Source organism: Lagenorhynchus albirostris, chromosome 15 (genome assembly GCF_949774975.1).
Source record: "Lagenorhynchus albirostris chromosome 15, mLagAlb1.1, whole genome shotgun sequence".
Taxonomy (NCBI): Eukaryota; Metazoa; Chordata; class Mammalia; order Artiodactyla; family Delphinidae; genus Lagenorhynchus; species Lagenorhynchus albirostris.
The window spans coordinates 82,211,024-82,224,847 of record NC_083109.1 but is presented as its reverse complement, the minus strand read 5'-3'; the positions used below and the strand labels follow the sequence as shown (position 1 = coordinate 82,224,847).

At 44.0% G+C, this 13,824-nt stretch overlaps 1 protein-coding gene across 1 annotated transcript in view; it reads left to right on the top strand.

The window, feature by feature from the left end:
* Nucleotides 1-13,824, top strand: part of TRRAP (transformation/transcription domain associated protein) — a 109,498-nt gene that overhangs the window by 41,097 nt on the left and 54,577 nt on the right. Inside the window, exons 28-39 of the mRNA XM_060125038.1 lie at nucleotides 529-625; nucleotides 2,193-2,314; nucleotides 2,640-2,810; nucleotides 6,115-6,183; nucleotides 8,545-8,598; nucleotides 8,733-8,753; nucleotides 10,408-10,527; nucleotides 10,767-10,886; nucleotides 11,272-11,436; nucleotides 11,533-11,714; nucleotides 11,942-12,140; nucleotides 12,568-12,696. Of these exons, the coding sequence (XP_059981021.1) occupies nucleotides 529-625; nucleotides 2,193-2,314; nucleotides 2,640-2,810; nucleotides 6,115-6,183; nucleotides 8,545-8,598; nucleotides 8,733-8,753; nucleotides 10,408-10,527; nucleotides 10,767-10,886; nucleotides 11,272-11,436; nucleotides 11,533-11,714; nucleotides 11,942-12,140; nucleotides 12,568-12,696 (1,449 nt within the window). The remainder of the gene's footprint in view (nucleotides 1-528; nucleotides 626-2,192; nucleotides 2,315-2,639; nucleotides 2,811-6,114; nucleotides 6,184-8,544; nucleotides 8,599-8,732; nucleotides 8,754-10,407; nucleotides 10,528-10,766; nucleotides 10,887-11,271; nucleotides 11,437-11,532; nucleotides 11,715-11,941; nucleotides 12,141-12,567; nucleotides 12,697-13,824) is intronic.

Sequence of the window (13,824 nt, the reverse complement as noted above, 5' to 3'; positions counted from 1 at the left end):
GAACACCATATATAGTATTTTAGATATTAGATATATAAATGTGTACTGGTCTGTTAAAGTGTCTGGAAGGCTAGCCACTGGAGTATCTGCGTTATGGTATTTCCAGTGAAACACTTCCTGCTTATGCCACTCTGTACTTGAAAAGAAAGAAAAAAAAAAAAGGATTGCTGCTCAAACTCTGGAATTATAACATGTATGTTTCTTGGGCACTGGCCCAAGGCATTGGGAAGCAGCTCTGAACGAGGAGGAGTTGTACCCGCCATCTTGGAATTTGCATTTAGATAAAGTGATCCTCTATGTAAAGAAAAAACATTATGGTATCAGAGTGGGTCAGAAAGTGTCACAGAGGTTGACTGAGTTTTGCTTTAGAATAAGGAAGCTCAAGCACATTTCTATACTTAAATGGTTTGGGATTTGGGTTTAGTTTGTTAATCATGTTGTGTGTGGCAGATCGCTGTGTTCTGTTACTTGCAAGGTTATTGTGTCTTCACAGTGAGAGCAGGCTAAATTAAGTTCTATCTTTTGCAGCTCTTGAATTTGTGCGAGGCTGAAGATTCAGCTTTAACAAAACTGCCCTGTTATAAAAGCCTTCCGTCGCTCGTACCTTTACGAATTGCAGCCTTAAGTAAGTTCATGTAAATATGAGACAAGTTATGGGATACAGAAGTGAAGGGAGGGCTTCCCTGGTGGGGCAGTGGTTGAGAGTCCCCCTGCCGATGCAGGGGACGCGGGTTCGTGCCCCGGTCCGGGAGGATCCCACATGCCGCGGAGCGGCTGGACCCGTGAGCCATGGCCACTGAGCCTGCGCGTCCGGAGCCTGTGCTCCGCAACGGGAGAGGCCACAACAGTGAGAGGCCCGCGTACTGCAAAAAAAAAAAAAAAAGTGAAGGAAGACAGTGGCATTTTTTTGTTGTCTAATTTTTCTGACTTTTTGTGGTCTTTTTAAGGTGGAAAAAAAAATTCTGTTTGTATATTTATCAAACTACATAGTGAGATGTCAATGGATTATATAGGATTTAAATAATTGTTTTTACTCTAATAAACTGGATTTTACTCTATAGTAAGCTCTTTATAGCTGTCTTATGGGAACTATATATATCTCTAAAGTATGTATCTCTCTAATATTCTGGTTTAAGAGAGTTGTCATACCATTCCTATCTTGCCATTTTCATCTGAATTGGAGTATTTAGACCTTTTTAAACTTTTTAATGATTCAGAAGCATTTGAGACTCCTGCTGTCTCTAGGCTTTCATTAAGAATGTGTTATCATTGTTTAGCACAGGGATTGTACATAGTTTAGGAACGTATACTAGATCAGTACTCACCCTCATGCTTAGAAACAGTCATTTCCCCCTTTTTTGATAAATACCCAATACAAGTTGCTTAGTTGACTTTGTCTCTTGTTGACTTTTATACACTTAATAAAATATTACCCGAATCCTCCTTGAATTAGAGGTAGAGGAGCTGAGAGGCAGACCATAATACTTGGGCTTGAGGATGGGGCTCAAGACAAGCTAGCCAGAGTTGGGGTGGGTGTGGCGTTGGGAGCTTCTCACATTTCGTGGTGGGTGCCTCTCAGGCGTTCCTGTCAGCCGGGATGGGCATTGCTCTTGCTACAGTGTTACCCCTTAACTAACCTTTAACATAGAGGCTGGAGGCATGTCGTGTTGCCTAAGGATATTTGCATTTTCAAAGCCTTTAACCCCCCAAGTTGGGAGGAGACCACCTGATTAGACTTGGATAGTGGAGAGACGCTGGGCTGTGTGTGTCTATTTCCTTCATCACCAGAGTCTGAGGCTCTACCCTCGGCTAATTCAGCATGCGTCCACCCACAGCTCAGCCGTGCTCTCACCTGTGAGGATGTCTTGGGGGCATGGGTGCATTGGGGACCCCCTTCAGCCCTTGTTTTCCCATTGTTTCTCTCCTTCAGCCCTTCTTCATCTTATCTGGGCAGTAAGATTGATCATGGACTTTCTGGCAGGCTGTTGCCTTCTTAGGTAATAGTGTTCACTCTTAGATAATAGTGAGCCTGTGAGTAGAAGGCCGTGCATTCTTTTGTCTTTCAAGAGGCCAGATACTAGGAAAGAAGTTTAGTGACTCATGTATTTGTTGGTTGGTAAGAGCCTTTAGACTAGGAAATTGTACGTTTTTCAGGCTAACGATGAAAATTATATTGATTTCTCTCCCTAAAGATGCGCTTGCTGCCTGCAATTACCTTCCTCAGTCCAGAGAGAAGATCATTGCTGCCCTCTTCAAAGCCCTTAATTCAACCAACAGTGAGCTCCAGGAGGCCGGGGAAGCCTGTATGAGAAAGGTGAGCGAGGGCTGGGCGGGTGTGAGTTCTGCATTGAGTTCTTCCTGTTGACCTTGTCTGTATCCTGGGAGTCGGCCTGTGGTTAATAACATACCAGATTGTAATAGTGTCTCTATCTGTTTCATAGTCATCCTGAGCCCTTTAAAAGGTAAACAGTAATGACTAGTCTTCCTCATTTCATCATAAACTTCTGGAATATATACGGTTTAATACTCCATTTTCCCAAGCAAAACAAAAACTTGCTGCTAGAGTTGAATATGAGTTCCATTCTGTTATGAAGTATACTCTGATATCTGTTTTGCTTTGTAACCTTTTTTTAAAACAGTTTTTAGAAGGTGCTACCATAGAAGTAGATCAAATCCATACTCATATGAGACCTTTGTTGATGATGCTGGGAGATTATCGGAGCTTGACACTGAACGTCGTGAATCGTCTGACCTCGGTGACCAGGCTCTTCCCAAACTCCTTCAATGATAAATTTTGTGATCAGATGATGGTAAGCCAAATGCATACAAATTCTATGATAAACCTGAAAAATTAAATTACTTTTTTTAAATGAGTAATTCATTTACATGATTTAAAACTCAGAAGGTGTAAAAGGGTGTCTGTGAAAAGCCTCCCTCCTACCCCCATCCTCCAGCCACCCAGTTCCTCTTCTGGGGGACCACCAGTGTTCAAGTTTCCTGTGTGTCCTTCTAGAGATGTTTCCCATTTGTAGTGGGACATACGCCTCGTAGTTCCCACAAAGGGAAGTATAATATATACATACATCTTACTTTTTCCATTTACCATCCCATCATTTCATATCAGTACATAAAGCGTTTCTTCATTCTGTCTATGGCTACATGATATTTCATGATGGGAACATGCCAGAGTGTACTGAATCATTCCCCACTTGGTGAACATCTAGCTTTTTCCCAGTCATTGGCCTTTATAGACAGTGATGCAGTGAAAAACTTGTAAGAGCATTAGAAGTCCTTTGAGTTTTTACAGTTATCAAGGAAATAATTACACACAGAAAAGATCTGACAGTGTTTAAACGAGAGGTGTAAACAGATGAAAGAGGATTTCAAGTATTAACTTTATTTTGCATTCTGTAAATAAACATTTGTAAGTAATTTATTAACTTAATTTCATGGTACGTTACTACAAACATGCATGTGTTTTTTATGCAGCTTTTTAACCTCACATGCTGGTTTCTTCGTGTCTACAGACGCCTAAGAAATGAACAATGGCCCAAATACCTAAGTGGGAATTGATAGTATTATGATTGGTCCTAAAACTTTTAAGTGATGCCCTAGTAGTAGAGTGTAATTTTCCAAATTGAAAGGCTCTTTCCCTTTAAGCTTCCATGTGTAATACACATACGTACCTATCAATTTACATGCATACAAACATTCATAATCATGGTTAAAGTAAATGAAATTATATCACTTCCCAGTCAGAGCACATCAAATACACACATCTTACCTCATCTTATGACCTTTGGTTCTTTCATGTATGAGATCTGTGCATGTGTTCTAATCTCCTAGTGTTTTTATGTTTGTCTCCTTTTAAAACTGGTCTCTCTCTACCCTCTGTTGGCTGTCATTTCTTGCTGCCTTTGCATGCCTGCCTGAAACAACTTTCTTTTTGTGTGTTTTTTTTTTTTTTCACTCCAGTCTAACCTGTTAGATCTGTGAGCTGGGAATTCATTCAGTAAACATTGTTCTCCAGATTTTTTTTAGAACGGAGTAAACAGGGAATTCCCTGGTGGTCCAGTGGTTAGGACTCTGAACTTTCACTGCCGGGGGCGCGGATTCAATCCCTGGTTGGGGAACTAAGATCCTGCAAGACGTGCAGCACGGCCAAAAAAAAAAAAAAGAACAGAACTGTATCACATCTGTAGTTTCTGACCAAGGCCAAGAGTCTTCTTCCTTAAAGTACATGGGTTTTTTGTTTCTGGCTTGTTGAGGGGATTTTTTTTTTTTCCTTCTCTGACATTCTAGCCACGTTCTGAGTGGTTGAATGCCTCTGAAAGCAGAGAGTGCTGATGTACTTGGATACAGAATAACTGAGGCTGCTGTTTGTCCAGCCATCTCGCCCAAGTCCAGCCAGGTCCTGTGCTATGGTGCTTCTGCGTTTGTAGTGCTGGACATGGACCCTGTGGTCTGCCACGTTCGTCCTTACTGAGCCGTGTTCTTCAGAACTGGGCTCAGTCATCAGCCTCTGTTTTCCCTCATTTGATACACTTTTGGGGTGAACAGCTCAAGCCTTCAGCATAAGTTTAAGAGATAGGACACCTTACTGTCTAGGGTGGGCATTCGTAAAGACACCCCTGAACATTTTCCTTTCTTATAATTTCAACTGCTTGACATTTGATCTTGAAGTTTCTTATATGGTTAGTTGTTTTGGAAATCTCCTTATTGAACTAAAAGTGAGCTTTATATACCAATCAGTGTTTTTTTTTCCTTTGGGAAATCTGAAAGCAGCTGGCCGTTTTCTGTACCTTTTATTTTGTTACTCTCATATCTTTGGCATAAATAGCTATTCTAGTAAAATAGAGGTTTTATGAATATATATTCTGATGGTATCCTTCAAGGAATTTTACTGGTAAAATCTTGTGAGTGTATTTAGTTTCTTTGAAGAAATGTATATTATTTTAATGTTTCTCAATGTGTGTTCCTTGGAACACTGGCTTTAGAAGATATAGGGTTTCTGTGAAAAACAGTAAGTAACTAAGTAAGTTTGGGAAGCACCACTTAACTGTGTTCCCCTCTTGAAGTTTTACAAGGTCTGTGGACATTAAAGGCTCAGAGAAAAGTGGATGTATTTGAACCGTCTGTCCCCGAGCCTGTTTGTGACTGAGGAGTCCTTTTTAAAGTAGCTTGTTAACTTCCTGCAGGGCAGTGTTTTGAAGAACAGGTTTGGACAGTGTAGGATCATGAAGCTGTTGTTTGGATGCCCCTGTGTGGTTTAGCTTGGGCTCTGAGCACTTGTTGCTGGGTTTTGCTGGACCCCGTTGAGAGCGGGAGCCTGGCTGCCACAGGCTGGGTCAGCCTGAGTTGCTGTGGCCTGGGGGTCGCTCTTCTGCTCCTGCAGCAGCACAGTCTTTTCACAGAACGAGCGCCCTCATTCCGCGTGGAAGGGAATTGCTACCCGCATGCACTGTGGGGTCCGTGCTCATCTCACCAGTCCCTCCCCCGGGGTTCCCCCTGTGCCCACTCACCCTCGGCCACAGTGGCCACCCTTTCCGTTTCTGGCCTCCCTCCTTTTCTCTGCCTGGAGTGCCCTTCCTTGTGCTTCTGGCCTGTCTGCCTCTGCAGGGCCCTCCCGGACTCCTCGGCCCTCATCTGTAGCTGGTTCCTGCTCTTCCGTTACACAGCAGGCACCTGTGTTTTACCTTGTTCCCCCGCTGCCACTGGAGCGCCACAGGGACAGGGATGATGTCTCCTTGTTCACGTCTCTGCCCCGACGGCTAGCTTGGTGCTGGCTCAGGGCAGCACTCCCGGAACAGCTGCAGCACAGAGTAACAGGAGTAAAAGTCCTGGTATTGGAATGGCCGGGTTGCAGGACATTTTCTGTTGTTGTATCAGGGTAAATTCAGGGTAAATTTCTATTTATAGAACATAAACAAATGCCAGTTACTCTCATCACTGGTTCGGTGGCTGCGCTATTTCAGTAATAGAATCACTGCCATTCTCACATTAAATAGCATGGAAAGTAATGATTACATATGAGTTTTCACCTGAGAGCTGCATTTTGAAGTTGAGATGCTCCTGTTGTCAAGAAAAAATGGCTAAGGATGTATTTTTTCACAGCAACATCTGCGAAAGTGGATGGAGGTGGTGGTCCTCACCCACAAAGGGGGCCAGAGGAGCGACGGAAACGTGAGTGACTTGTGTGTTTCTGGGAGGGCAGCCCCACTGTGCACTGCCGTTACTAATGTCGGAGCGGTGCTTTTAATTAAAATTCCGGTCAGAAATCTAGTTTTATGTGACTATGGTCCATGTAAATTGTTAAACATATTTTGTTAGCATTACATTTTGCTTTTATTTCTCTTAATTGTTGAACATTCCTTTTTATGTTTCTTTAAAATCGCCCTTTTGTTCACTTTAACATGATGTTTTTGTTGATGAGAATTCTGGGAAGCTTGAAATGTATTTCAGTTTTATTAGTTTTTCTTGAAAGTGAGTAAAGTGTACTTTCTAGACTGTTCTGGCAGCTCTTCTTTGCACAGGCTACAGTCCTCAGCTGCTGTTTTCCATTGCTTTCCGTCATCATTGCCTCATAAACCAAGTAGAGGTTTTAGGACTTCATAAAAGCATTAAGGAGGATGTAATAAAGCATCGCATTAATATTGGCATGTATGTTTTCTAGGTCCAAATCCCCCATCCCAGTTGTTTGCTGAAAGTCCAAATGGCCAGTACTTCAAAACACATTTTTTTACGGTTTTGAGGGAAAACCGCTTTAGTTAAATCTTTTTAAGTATCCGATGTGGGTCACTAAAGACTTTGTCTCTTAAAAATGAATGGTTCTTGCTGTTTTTAATCTTATTTGTATATGTTAATATTCTTTTAAGATGTTTTTAAACTTGATAACTGTCCTCTCAGTGGGATTGTGTTTTCCACAAGCTCCTGTTACGCCCAGTGAATTGTACAGCAGTACCTAATGAGGGGATTCCTTGAGCTCTTCAGAGGCATAATTAATGTGGCTTTTTGTCCTCCTGTGCCTATTTGTTGGATGCTGTGTTTCATCCCGTCTTGCATTTTATTTATTTATTTTGGCTTTATTATGCTTTGTTTTGACCATTCTATGTCAAGGTGTTTTGTTTATGTGAGTCTTGTTTCCTGCTGCTTCTAAACAGCCAACAAGCAAAACTAAAACAGGATCTTGAACTTTTTTTAGGCGTGTTAAACCATCCATGACCTCTCTGAAGTTTTGTTATTTTTACATATATAGGGAAAAAATCAGGAAATCTTCATGGGGGACAGCAGAGTATTTTAAAAGCCTGAGCTCCTGGGCGTAGATGCAAGTGCCTCTGTACTTTCCCTCCCCATCTCTCATCTGTTAGGTATTTTTGCTCTAAATTTATTATTTGTTTCTACAGTTAGCTGTTAATTCTCTGAAACATATAGCCAGTTCTAGAATAAACATTTAAACCCTAGTGGGTAGATGAATGACTTCCATTCGATCAAAAAGATAAACTTTTACTGCAGCTCATGTGGGATGGGGGGTCAGTTGCATAGGGGGTGGGGCCGTGGGCACTGGGAGGTCCCTGAGCCCCTTCCTGCTGAAGCCTGTCGATCAACATATGAGCATGACCCCGAGAGCCTGGGAACGTCCCACTGCTGAGGAAGGCCGCGGCTCTCAGCTCAGGGGCTATGGTGTTTGGGGTCCAAGGCAGTGTGGCCACAGCTTCATGACCTCAGCCCAGGGCCAAGCCTCCTTTCTGCCCTTGAGCTCTGATAGTTTTTATGAATGCTCCACAGATTAGGAATGGGTCTTGGAAAGTAGTTTATTTGGTCAGATCCCCAAATAACATTGCCCAGTTGAGAAACTATAACCAATGACATGTTAAAAGTTGAATAAAAATAAATAAAAGCTCCCCATAACATCGGGTACCCCTGATGATCAGGGTTTTGCATTGTCATCACGTTTAGGAAGGTTTACCTGTTTGGCATTGAACTTACAGGGGAAAACTCATGACCACCTGTTACACTGTGTGTACAGACACACACACACACACCCTTCTCAGGATAGCCTAAGTATCCAGTGAGTGGCATCACGGCCTCTGGGTTCTTCTGGCCTCAAACATGCCTAATTGATGGGGATTAAACCCCCGGTCCTCTTCCAACTCCAGCTGGGAAAGAGGTTTTTTAAAATATCAGCACTTCACGCATAATCTTGAATTACTCACTCTAAACAAAACAGTTTTTTTAATGTATTTGCATACGACAGGGTCTTACAGTTTCTCCCCCTAGACAAGAATTCCAAAACTCCTTTTTTAAAAATTTGATTTAGGGAAGAATACACTCCATGTGACACCATCAGAAGGGCTGTTTTGACATCTGAAGGGTGGAAGGTGTATTTTTTGCCGTTGAGCATTTGTTAATTATTATGTGCTTTCTGATAATTGTGTCTTTACTGTCTTGTTTACCCCAATAATCCTTACTGTGTATTGAGTATATGGGAAGTTCTGTGTAAATAACATAAATAGAAAAAAAGATGATTTTCCTCCCCATCCTCAGGAAAGCATTTCAGAGTGCGGGAGATGTTCCTTGTCTCCATTCTGTCAGTTTGAGGTGAGAACAACCTATTAAAAGTCAGTTTATGACTTGCAATGTGAAGAACAGTTTATATTTTCTTTTCTTTTCTTTTCTTTTCTTTTTACCTTTCCGTTGCCTTTTTTCATGCTGTAATTTTTGTTTTGGTTCAGCCTGCCGTGGAAGGGGTAGAGGTGAGAATCTCAGTGGAAGTGCAGGAGGGGTCGTTGTTGTACTTGGTTTTGCTGTGACTTGTGGTTCTGTGGTGGACAGAGTGTGTCGTGCCTTTGAGTGCAGTGAGCTGTACTGTCTGTCTGTGGCGGAGTTGTATTAGTACCATTGCCGTGAACTGTCCGGGTGCCACGCATGTTTTCTATTAGGACGTCTTTAAGCAAGATTCTAAGTTCTTTGGTTTTCTACGTGCTAGAATTGCAATATCTCAATATTTCTGATCCAGCCGGGTTTTGCTCTCATAATGTTTGTATGAACTCATGCATCTAACAACCTCTTGAGAGGAAATGCCACAAAGAATACATTAGACCTGCTAGAAATAGGGAGGAGTTCTATTTCCTCTGACTGGCCAGCTGCCTCAAACTGAAACCTCCTTGCTCCCCCTGCACCCAGGCCCCTGTGTATGTCTCTCACGCATACCACACTGTGGTGGTCACGACACTGACTTTGAACAGCCTAGCCCTGAGCTTTCCCTCTTGTGTAAAATGGGGATGGTAATACCTGTCATTCCTGCCTTCCGGTGGTGACGTGAAGGCCAGAAGTGATTTCATGACAGTGCTTTGAAAACGAAAACCCTTAAGGTGAAAGTACCATTGTTAGAAGGTTATTCTAATTTCAGCATAGAACTTAATCTGCCTGAAAACTTGGAAACACTGTAGAAGAGAACTCTAGAGGAGGCATGGGAGCAACGCTGAGCTGATTTTTCTCATTTCTTACCCGTCGCACTGTTTTGCCTTTTGGCTTAGAGACATTTTGAGAAGTATCTCCAGTGCTGCCGGGATGTGGTCCCTCCTGACTGGCGTTTATCATCCCCATTTTACTGGTTTAGAGTCACGGGTATCCTATTACCCGCCACCCAGGATGGGACATCAGGGAGTCTTCCCTTCCCTGTGGCCTGAATGGCAGACACAAAACCGTGGGAACTGACACTGTGAATGGAAAGTCGGAATGACACTCAGTAATTGGCCGCTGAGCTGTTAGCACGTTAAAAAACGCAAAATTCTTGGCATCCCACGTTTTGCATATGATTCCGTAAAGCAGTTTGTCAGCTTTATTTTCAGGCCTGGTTGATAAATTTTTAGAACCACAGTCAGTCATTTATTTACGCTGATAATTAATTTCCAGGGTAAATACTTCAAGTATTTTTTTTGAGGACTTTGTGCTAAGTTTTGAGGGTAAAAGAAGTCTGTGCCCTCAGAACTTAGTGCATTGGGAAGACCCCGTGATGTCATGGCAACGTGAGGGAATCCTAATGCTCATGGCCACGGGCGTGACCCCCCGCCCCTGCTGGGCTCACCTCGGCAGCCCGAAAGGTCACTTCAACACTTGTCAGTGTGCGTGAAAGCAAAGACAGCACCATCACCGAGGTGCACAGTCAGCTCCCTCTCCCCTCCACTGACAGATGAAATCTGAAGGCCAAGGGCAGGTAGTTTCCTTAGGCCACAGCTGTAATCTGAGATTGGTGAGTTGTGGCTTTCTATTGATACATGTTAACTCTGCTTCTGTTGGCTAACCTTGCAAATGTAGCTAGAGCCTAGCAGGGTCTGTAGTGATGTTGGTATCTCTCGCTGGCAAAATTAATTGGCCTATTTTATAATTTCTGGTCTTCTTCATTAGGAAATGAAAATTTGTTCGGCAATCATAAACCTTTTTCATCTGATCCCAGCTGCACCTCAAACTCTGGTCAAGCCTTTGTTAGAGGTCGTAATGAAAACAGAACGTGCTATGTTGATCGAGGTAATGGTCGAACACGGGCTAATTCTAATTCTTCCTCCATCTGTTGCTTGTAATGTTTTCACTGTCATATTTTAGATGGGTTAATCTAACAGTATAAAGATACTGGGTGTTAATATTTGCTTACGGTGGGTGCACTCCAGTTACAAGGGGGAGAAATGCACATTGGAACCGTGTGAGGTTGCTAGAACAGAAAAGCCTCAAACCCCCAGAAGGTCCAGTTTTCACCACATGTTTTCTAGGCCGGCAGTCCGTTCAGAGAGCCTCTGATCAAGTTCCTGACCCGCCATCCCTCGCAGACGGTGGAGCTGTTCATGATGGAAGCCACGCTGAACGACCCCCAGTGGAGCAGGATGTTCATGGTGGGAGCCCGGGGCTGGGGTCGGGGTCCCTGCCACCATGCTCGACAGTCTGGAATTTATATATCGCTGTTCAGTGTCCTGGCTTTATTTTTCTCTAATGTATTTGAGTATTAGAAACATTGTTGTGTATGTGAAAAGCTCAAGTCCAGGAATCCCTCTCTGTAGGATTTTGGTGGTGGTAATGAACAAATGAGCTGCTAGGATTATGAAACTCAGGGTGTGATTATTGTCTAAAAAGCACTTTTTAAAGAGGGTGCTTACAGTGATTTTATTTTTTTTTTGCCTGCCTTGAGAGATTTAGGAAGAACCTTAGAGTTTATATCATTTCAACATTTTGTGGGTTTTGATTAACTTAAAACAGCTGATTATTTTGCTTTGTTTTCAGAGTTTTTTAAAGCACAAAGATGCCAGACCTCTTCGAGACGTGCTGGCGGCTAACCCCAACCGGTTCATCACGCTGCTGCTGCCCGGCGGCACCCAGACTGCCGTGCGCCCTGGCTCACCCAGTACCAGCACCCTGCGCCTGGACCTGCAGTTCCAGGCCATCAAGGTAGCACGGCTCTCTCTCAGGCACCCGACGTCTTAGACGTTTAGTCAAGACTCAGGGAGAACCCTGTCAGCAACCTCATTGTCTCTTCTTTGACAGATCATTAGTATTATAGTTAAAAACGATGACTCCTGGCTGGCCAATCAGCACTCTCTGGTGAGCCAGCTGAGACGTGTGTGGGTCAGCGAAACCTTCCAAGAAAGACACCGGAAGGAGAACATGGCTGCCACCAACTGGAAGGAGCCCAAGCTGCTGGCCTACTGTCTGCTGAATTACTGCAAGTGGGTGCACCTGGGCGCTCTGCACCAAGTGGCCTGCTCTCCCTGATAAGCCTCCTCCCTGAGCTGCTCCTCCCTGAGCTCTGCATAGCTGGCTCACTGCATGTGTGTCATCGCATTTGTTGTAGAGGACGGGCTGTAACTTTGAGCTGCTCAAAAGCAAGTCGGACATCAAACATAGTTATGAAATTTGCCATAATTTAACCTGCCTTCTTATTTTGACCCTTCAGAAGGAATTACGGAGACATAGAATTGCTGTTCCAGCTGCTCCGGGCCTTCACTGGTCGTTTCCTCTGCAACATGACGTTCTTAAAAGAGTATACGGAGGAGGAGATTCCCAAAAATTACAGCATTGCTCAAAAACGTGCCCTGTTTTTTCGCTTTGTGGACTTCAACGACCCCAACTTCGGAGATGAACTGAAAGCCAAGGTGGGTCCCACTGTTACTGCGGGAGAAGCCACGGCGTTTGGGCTCGTTTTCTAGGGAGCCAAGGGCACTACTTCTGCTGTGCCTTTCCTCGTCTGGGCCGTTTATGAGGAAAATTTCATTGTTGGGAAACATAAGGCAGGTCCACCCGTGAACCAGTGTTGACGAGTAGTTTGTTAGTTCCCTTGTTTTTATAAAACAACTTGTTTGAGGTGAGAAGAGTGAACCAGGCCAATGTCTCTTTCCCTCAAGTTTTTAACCTACCTTTACAGTTGACATTGTAATAAAAGACAAGATTATTAGCTGCACCCTTGATTGAAGTCTAACTTGATGGTGCAGCGTAACCAAGCTGGTGGTCCTGCCACCTAGTGAAAGAGATAGAGAGCATGGCTTTGTTTTCCTTCTCCTTCACTGTAAAATTTTTTTGTAGGTTCTGCAGCATATCTTGAATCCTGCTTTCTTATACAGCTTTGAGAAGGGGGAAGGAGAGCAGCTCTTAGGACCTCCCAATCCAGAAGGCGATAACCCGGAGAGCATCACCAGTGTGTTTATAACCAAGGTGACATCACTAACCATGCATGGGCCTGAAAAGTAACTTGGGAGATGTGACAGGTTCAAGGAAATAAGCTTATTTCCCTAAGGCTTTTATTTTTCATGATTGTGTTAATTTATAGCAGAACATTATAATTCTTACTAGTGAATTTATTAAGGCAGCCTCCATTTGGAATGAATTATCTTTTCCACATTAATAGATTCCAGTGAGAAACAATATATCTCAGTGAAAAATTCAGATGTCACATTTGTTTTGTAGAAACCTCTATTGCTGGTCAGTAGAGTTTTCAAGATCTGTTTACATCTTTAGCTTTGCAAAAGAATCCCCTAGAAGCCAGTGAGAATATTAGACTGGATCCAGTTGCCGCTGTACCCCTTTGCTGCCAAGTTCACGAACATCGTTGTGGCACTAGGGTGTCTGAAGTTAGCTTGGGTCTCAGCACTTTTACAGTAGTGTTTCCAGTTTGCACTAGTGAGGCTTTTGGAATCAAGTGTCTGCTTGAGGAATGCCTGTGCTGTGTTTCCCATGGTGCCTCGGCTGTCCTCTGTCATTAGGCTATTGAACTTCACCAGCAGATGCCGAGTGTGCCTTGAGGTTGTTGCACTGAGTGTTTGTGCACGGTTGGTGGTGGAGCGCTGTGAGCCGTGGGCATTCCCACCTGTAGCGTGCCACCGGTGAGTCACCGCCCTCGGAGAGGACACAGTGGTTTCCTCACTGCTCCGTCCTGGGGTCCAGGCAGAGGGAGTGCTGTTCACATGGACAGGTCGCTGGGCCTCCTGTAGTCTTTGTCCCTTAGGACGGCCCTCCTTCCTGCAGTTTTGACCCCACGCCCACCCTCCTGTGGAAGTGAGAGCTGAGCCCAAGGAATTATCTTTGGTCCACATACTGATATTTCCCTTGTTCTGGGCAGCTGTGGGGAGATGGTGACCCGGACTCGGCCCCTCCTGTTTACTGCCTTCTCTAGGCTGTGTCCTTGGGGCCAGACGCTGCCGACTCGGCACAAGTGAGGAGCTGGGATCTCAAGCGTCGATGGGGGTAAATGGTGCGGGGCAGGCTGGCGCCCTGGGAGGGGCCGCCGTGAGGCAGCACATCCAGGGGAGAGGGCGCCCTGGTGAAAACACAGTTATTGTGGAA